This window comes from Hyposmocoma kahamanoa, unplaced genomic scaffold, assembly GCF_003589595.1.
Source record: "Hyposmocoma kahamanoa isolate Upper Pololo Valley unplaced genomic scaffold, ASM358959v1 88, whole genome shotgun sequence".
Taxonomy (NCBI): domain Eukaryota; kingdom Metazoa; phylum Arthropoda; class Insecta; order Lepidoptera; family Cosmopterigidae; genus Hyposmocoma; species Hyposmocoma kahamanoa.
In genome coordinates this window covers 14433666-14441730 of record NW_020654466.1, presented here as the reverse complement: position 1 = coordinate 14441730, position 8065 = coordinate 14433666, and the positions used below count along the sequence as shown (strand labels likewise).

The window sequence follows — 8065 nt, the reverse complement described above, 5'->3', positions numbered from 1 at the left end:
ACTCATTTTAGTCATGCCTAGATTTTAACTATTCTTGTTACTTTAAATTTAATTTTTTGTCTTTGTTTCAATTGAGTTTTATAAAAAGTATATCTGCGTTAAGGAAGAGCGGGACCACCTGACACAAGTATTTAATTTCTTAATAGGTTGGTCCCAACCTCAGTTTGTAGTTTATGTCGACTGTATTTTGAATAAACACTTTTTGATTTTTGATTTTGATGTTCAAATTTTGACATTCATGAGGTGCAAAACATAGTGGAACAAAAACTTCATTCTAAGGTACAGTTTTTGCGTACTTGGAAGACAAAAATCCGTGGTAGTGACCCGTTTTTTTAAATGAATGTTGTAAAGGATTAATGTGTACAAATGTTTATTTACAAAAGTAACCCCTAGCCTTTGTGCTCTTTCTTCTCAGGGGGATCTGCCTTACGAATTACGTTAAACGAAAATTACGAAAAAAGTTTAATCAAGGATTTCAAGTGTAATTTGCTTACCTATGAAATGAAGATTTTGTGACTCCGACTTCGTCATGTGTTAATTATAGTCTCATATACATATAATCACACATCTAGCTAGGCAAACAATGACTTTTTAAATTGTGTTGATGAATTAAGCGGATAGGCAGGGACGCAGTCGTAACAATGTCAACTTGTGAAACTCCATTTTTAGATATCTGTAGAATCACGTGTCTCCGTTTAACCAAAAAAGAACTTCCAAAACATGTTCTTAAATGCAGGCAATACCTGCGTATTAATAAATCCTTCGGTGAAAGTAGCAAGGTTTAACTGATCTCTTTTTTCAGAGCTTCGGATGGTTCGCATTTTTCCGAGGGCTTGTTGGTATAGGCGAGGCATCTTATTCCACCATCGCACCCACCATCATCAGCGATTTGTTCGTTGGCAATGTCCGATCTAAGATGCTCGCGTTGTTCTACTTCGCTATACCCGTCGGCAGGTACGAATATTTTCACTAAATACACCTGGTAAAGCTGTATAACAGAGGCCAAAATCCTTTTCCTTCTTCATGGTACAGTTACGTTTGAATACCTGGCATATGGTATAAGAATTCTATATCTAAAAATGGTTTAAAAAAACTGTTTTCTATAAATTTATAGCACACCTTTCTTCTTATCAAAGATAAAACTGATAAGTAAAGTGATTGGTATTGCATTGCATGCATTCCCTATCGCTTGTTTAATCGATTGTGCTTTCAACATGGTTACTTATTCTTAGAGGTCATTTTAACTCTAGCTTGGTATAAGTTCTTGATTGATTGACTTAGCTGATTTACACTTCACGCTTACGGTTCAATTGTCAAAAGTAAATAAACAATAAGTAGGTACAAAAGGTTGTTTCAAAGGTGAAGTGCTATTATAATTGGATTGCAAAAAAGAGGATGTAAAGCTAAATAAATGGAGAGTAATTCCGAGACCTTGGTTTTTTTTATATCAAATATTATTTAAAGAATGCTATAGCAATTTGACTCTTGTGTGCTTGAAGCGCATGTAATTTTGCAGATAATAGATTACTTGACAATAGTAAAAAATGTGTTTACTGTTGGAATTTCGTGGTTTAAAATGCCATCTCAGACAGTTTACGACTTAACTCGTATTAACTCATATAGCCCATACGCCTCGCAGATCCTTGACTTGTGCGTTTACGACGTGTTGTCAATTAACCCCACTATCAACACGATTAGACTTTCTGCGATTACGAAGAGCGATTTTTGGTGTCAAATAAAAACCTTGATTATCTGCTATTACGGTTTCCAATTGAAACAAAGTGATGGCTTTTATGTAAAATATTTTTTTTATCTAAAAGAAAGATCAACAGTTAGAAAAAAATAATAATAATAACAACCCGAGAGCAGGGAAATACAAAAAGGAACCTATGTGCACAATTTAAGAACTAATTACATAAAATATAAAAAGTACGCAGCTGTTGCAAGCCTGACTATGAGTCAAAGAAGTGCTCACTCAGTGCTCTCCTTGCTGAAATCACTTGAAAAGATCCAGATCAAAAGTATTACATGGAATGTTCAAATTATTTCAGGCACGCCACATAAACTTGTTGCCTGAAATTAGTACAGACCTCAGAAACATAGAGGGTTAAATAAATATAGAAAAGAAACGTTTATTTTACTACAGTCCTTGTTTGTATAGAGTCAGAGCACGTAAAGTTTTAAATTTAATTCTACACCGCTTTCGATATGAACAATTCAAAATCCAAATTATCAGGCTTAATAAATGCTCTTGACGGTCCGAGACCTCATCATGATCATTGAGTGGTCTCGCATTTGTGTAATTCAATTTTGTAAACACCTTTTTGCCAGATAAACGAGTAAGAGAATTGAGCCAAGCTTATAATGTTAATGTGTCCAATTACAGTGGTCTGGGATATATAGTGGGCGCGTTGGCTAACGCAGCAGCTAACGACTGGCGTTGGGCACTTCGTGTGACGCCAGTATTAGGCGCGGTTGCCGTGGCACTGATTTTATTCTTGATGGAAGACCCACCGCGCGGCGCCGCGGAAGAGAGCCATATGAAACCGACATCCTATCGTCAAGACTTGGAATCGCTTGTTCGAACGTGAGTATGAGTTTTCTTTCAAACACGCATTTACTTTCACCGATCACAAAACTTGTAAACAGTATGCGGTGCGCCTTTACTCTCAAGATCTAAATTCAACTCTATAATAGGTAATTTTCGTCGAGGTGGTCTGGTTGCTTTTAACAAAAAAATTGGCTTTATATGTCTAGCAAAACCACATGAACAACAAACAATTATAGGAAGTAATATAATAATAGACAAAAATATATTAAGTTAATATAGCTTTCCAAAAGGGTTTCTATGACACAGTACCAGGCAATGCCGGACTGCCACGCAGAGGTCCCAGGTTCGATTCCCGGGCCGAGAGAAATAGTTGTATGGCCTACAATTATATCTCTCGTGAGTTTGGGTGTAATTTGTGGTTGTCTATGTGTGTGTCCATGGCACCCGCGACACAGGGTTTCCCTAGTGCGGGGCTATGTTGAGTGTGTGCATTATTTAACTATCCACATATATCCCTCGCTGGTATTCTACTAAAGTATATAATATATATAATAGCCCATATTACTTACCAATATTACTTTAAATGATACTAAAGTATGTAATTATTATATATTTGGATGCTATTTTCATTTACGATTTTTTTTCACAATTATATATTAGTCATGTAGGATTACTATACATATCGCATTGTCAACACAATAGGGTATTAATTAACTCAGAGACTGTATTTTTTCAGAATCGATAAAAAACTAATTGCTCACTTCCGGTGAAAGATTATTAAAATTTATGTACATGTTGAAGTTTATTACAGACATCTAAACAATTAAAAAAACTATATTTAAAAATTAAATTGAAACAATAATTGCATATTTTTGGGTCAGGACTGTTTTGTCCAGAACCAGCTCACAAAAGTCTCATTTTGACTTAGTAGACATTTTTTTTATTGTTTTTTACAATATTCTAACGACGGTTTTATTCACCTGTAGAGAATCAAATTTTGTGCTCAACACCAGTATAACCTTGATTTTCACGTATATTGAGTTACAACACTATTGTAATAAGCAGTGCGATACATGAATCTTCCATGTACATTTCAGGGGCTTTACATATTTAACCACGAACTAAACTAACACAAATAATCATTGAAATAACGATAGCCATGAAATATTAATGAAGTTAAATATTGCATAACCCACAAAAAACACTGAAACACAAGCAGAAACTTCCACTCTAAAGCTTGCGACTTCTTAAACTGCCACAGGAAACATTCACATTTGAAAGGAGGTAGCGCCTGAAATATTGCCTTCGAACAGGTGGTTGCAGAAGGAGCGACCCCAGGCAGCTGACAAAAATATTAGTGTTCTAAATAAATATTAAGCTTCTTTTAAATAGACTAAACAATTTATGATTAAGTACGTAAATCCAAGATACCAATGCTATTTTTAATAATCTCAACAGACAGGCATTCGTCGTCATTATCTCAATAATTAATAACAATATGAAGATAATGTATATTACAAATATTTACTTTAATAAATACCTAATGTTTTGCTATGCATTTTATGATAAACTTCGATCTCATATATTTTTATTATAATCTCGGAGAAATTATCCTATAAATAATTACTTTATTTTTGTTCTCAATAAGTTGTTAACTTACTTTGATTGAATACGTGAATAAACAATTATTTATTTTGTGATATTTGTGGCCCTAACTGCATAAAACGGTGACAATAAATTACACAAATACTACATACATATGTATGTACCTCGTAGCTCATAAATGGAATTTAATACAATTGCGTTTATAGATTTGTACAGGGTCAAGCTTGACCACTTATGATTTAAATCCAACTCTATGCCGCTTACGATAGGAACGGTCCAAAGTACAAAGTGTCGAGCTTGACGTGCTCTTGACTGTACTCATGAAAACTGTCTAGGGATCAAGCACGTTTTTGCCAATTACGGAAAATCAGATCTTTTTAATTAATTTTTTTAACACCATTGGTTTTTAAGTCAGTTGCATTATTTAATAAATAAATAATTTAATAAATTTCTATAGATATTTTTATTTAATTTTAATAGGGTAATCATAATCAAATTAAAAACGAATTACTTGTTCCCTAGACGTTTTTGATGTGTGTATTTATGTAACGATGGGAAGTTATAATATTTGTTAAATTGTTATATATGTTTTGGATGATTCTTGATATTAATTATATAATTTCAGTCCATCGTTCATGCTGTCAACTCTTGCGTTTACGTGTGTGGCCTTTGTGACTGGAGCTCTAGCGTGGTGGGGACCTCAGTTCATCTACCTCGGCCTTACATTAGGGCCAAACTCGAATATTACTATCGGAAGGTCAGTATCAAAACTAGACTCCGTATGATAGTAGTGCCTAAATAAAGCCCGTCCATGAATACTAACACATTAATTTCACAAAATAAGGAGGTAGGTAAAGATTAATTCCTCTCGTAAATCCAGAATATACAAATGAATATGCCGATTTACTAAATCTCTAATGCAACTGAAAATACCCCCTATTTGTTGAGACTTCGTCACAGTTACTTTAAAAGGGAAGCGTGAGAGGAAAGCCACAAAAATTTTAACAAAACGTGATAGTAACAGTACAATTGATGTACTTGGCTGCTGTGTTTACATGCATATATTTTGTAATACGTATAATATAACTGCTTTAAAGTCGCCTAATGCTACTTTAGGCTTGTGGCAACTTACGTACAGTGAAAGTTCTTAAACAAGTCGAACCAAATGAAGTACATAATTATATACTTCACACTGGTGCTACCGGTGTATTGTATTATGTAATGTTGGCTGGTGATACAGCGTGTCGTACAAGTTCGGCCTGGTGGGCATGTTCGCCGGCGCGCTCGGCGTGCCGCTGGGGTCGGCCCTGGCGCAGCGACTGCGCGCGCGCGTGCCTGACGCCGACCCCCTCATCTGCGGCTTCGCGCTGCTCGCCTCCGCCCCCCTCGTCTTCTTCGCCCTCTCTGCCATCAACGTCCACGTGGTCCTCACCTACGTCCTCATATTCTTGGGCATGCTCACCGTCAACTTAACGTGGTCGATTGTCGCCGACATTATACTGGTGAGCGTTTTCTGTCTTTATCCTACTTGCGTTCTCGGTTGCGACTCACTTGTGTCGTTTTCGAAATGCAAGCAACTAAAGCAGAAATCGTCCAACTGGTTCAGATTATTTTACAAAATATTCCAATGAGATACGACGAACTCGATGCTTTTCTTTCATCGTTCATGAATCGTGCTGATGTATAATATGATGCTTTTAAATTATAATAATATTTGCAGACATCACAGCTTCCATAATTCGTTACACAGCAACTAACATTTTTGTCATTGCATCCCATTGCAAAGCAAAGCATGTTTATTAAAAAAGTCTTGTTTTTGGAGATTTTACATTTGTGATGTCGTAATTATAATTCAACAGAATAAATAATAACAAACAAAAGAACTTACGAGTACCCTTTCAATGTAAATTCTCTAAACGTTGAGTATGGCTTTCCTCAAATGCGACGATGCTACAAATATTTTATCAACACTAGTAATATATAAAAATATGGAAGGTGCAATTCGTCAAGCCACTGTACAATTTTAATGACTAAAGCCATACATTTATTTGATTGAAACACTATTTAGAACATTACAATACCTATGCGTAATGTGCCGAATGAAATGCATGTAGTTGACGTGATGATATTACACTAAGGGTGTCGCTTGTCTTCGGCGTGATCACAATGATATCGGGGCTGGTTGGCGTTCCGCTGGGCGCGATACTGGGCACGAAGCTCATCAAGCGGTTCCCGCGTGCGCATCCAATCATCTGCGGCACCGGGCTACTTGTGTCCGCGCCCGCCATGTGCCTGGCCATGCTGCTCGCAGAATACAATTCCTACGTCACATTCACCTTCATATTCGTTGCCGAGCTCGCTTTGAATCTCAACTGGGCACTAGTGGCCGATATGTCGCTGGTAAGAGACACCTTGACTCGCTTCCGGCTCGCACTTGACCTTGATTTTTTTTGTTCTGGTTCAATGTCAATGGCGGTTCGAAGTGATAGCCAGGAAGATTTTTATATTGATTTTTTGTAGCTTCTTATGATTATTTTGAAGTAAATCAACAAAGTTTGCTTGGCAACGTACGATGTTAAAACGGATGTTACAGTGACCTTGCCTAGTAACTTTGGTAAAAATGCATGATTGGTTTTGGTTAGGTTATTATAATTGACTTAGAAGTATGTATTTTTCATAAATCAGCTTATAATTGTGCTTTAATTACATGTACATTTGAATCAGATCTCACATTAGCATAGCACATCGGTTCACTTGCTGCCTAGTTGTGAAATTGAATATAAATTCGAAAGCAGGGTTTTTACGTTCACGTTTTTGATAAAAATTCATTTTTGAGAAGAAGTGAGCATCTCGATCAAAATAAAAATCCTGCAGTCGTAAAAATAGAAAAGTGATGTACAGAAACGTCACTTAAATTAGTCATTCTCATTGGAATATTTTATTGTAACACTGGGCAAGGTGGACTGATTTCATTGTCTTTTAATAAAGCGACATCTATTGGCGTTTGCATGTATAACGTAGTTAGCTTTATATGAGGGGTTGCTAAGATTTGTAGAATTGCATAGGTAGAAATATAGATGGCGTATGTAAATAAAGGCGCCAAATTCAAAATTCCGATTATAACCTCTGTTTCGTTATGCAGTACGTGGTGATTCCACCGAGAAGATCGACGGCAGAAGCGTTCCAGATTTTACTATCTCACATGTTCGGGGATGCTGGAAGTCCTTATTTAATTGGTGTGGTATGTTTTGGAAGCAATAACTTAATTAGAGAAATAAGTCGCTAGTATTTTTTGCTTAATCTACCTATATACACTCTATTGTACCGTGTGGATTCCAAGTAGAATCGTGAAATAAAAACTAAACCTATTCTTTTCAGATATCTGAAGCCTTGAAAAAAGCATTGTCAACCAACCACAACGAACAACCTACAGCAAGCGTTCAGTTCCGCTCGCTTCAGTATGCGCTCTTTGTCACTTGCTTCGTGGAAATTATCGGCGCGGTATTCTTCTTCCTGTCCGCTGTCTACATAGTTAGAGATAAACTCAAGGTCGATCGAGCTATCGCAGGTACATTCACCTTCTTTTGTTATTTTATGTACTTTGTTCGCGCCATTTATAACAAACATTTTTCTTTCTTGTTGCCTTGTATACGGGTTAGATAAAGAGAGAACATAATTTAATGTTATAATATATAATTTAATGTTAACTTACCATGTGTGTTTATAATGGCTCCTTTTAATCGTTTCTGATAATACTTTTCGTACCGTTTTATATGTACCTACTATTTTGTGACTATTTAAACTGTAGTTGTTATTGCACGTTCCTTTCACATTGTTTCAGTTACTGCAAAAGTAGTTTAGCTCTAGGTGAGTCGCCTAGCTCATTATCGCTTATTGTGCACGGGCATG

At 36.2% G+C, this 8065-nt stretch overlaps 1 protein-coding gene across 3 annotated transcripts in view; it reads left to right on the top strand.

Annotated features, from left to right (window-relative positions):
* Positions 1-8065, top strand: part of LOC113235586 (protein spinster) — a 45358-nt gene that overhangs the window by 34579 nt on the left and 2714 nt on the right. Inside the window, exons 3-9 of one of the 3 annotated variants that reach the window (XM_026471340.1) lie at positions 803-954; positions 2387-2587; positions 4782-4913; positions 5397-5658; positions 7299-7397; positions 7535-7724; positions 7998-8023. In XM_026471340.1, coding sequence (XP_026327125.1) covers positions 803-954; positions 2387-2587; positions 4782-4913; positions 5397-5658; positions 7299-7397; positions 7535-7724; positions 7998-8017 — 1056 coding nt within the window. In that variant the 3' untranslated portion in view covers positions 8018-8023. Of the gene's footprint in view, positions 1-802; positions 955-2386; positions 2588-4781; positions 4914-5396; positions 5659-6294; positions 6557-7298; positions 7398-7534; positions 7725-7997; positions 8024-8065 lie in introns of all 3 variants that reach the window. The other 2 variants (XM_026471339.1, XM_026471338.1) reach the window with 2 other exon arrangements.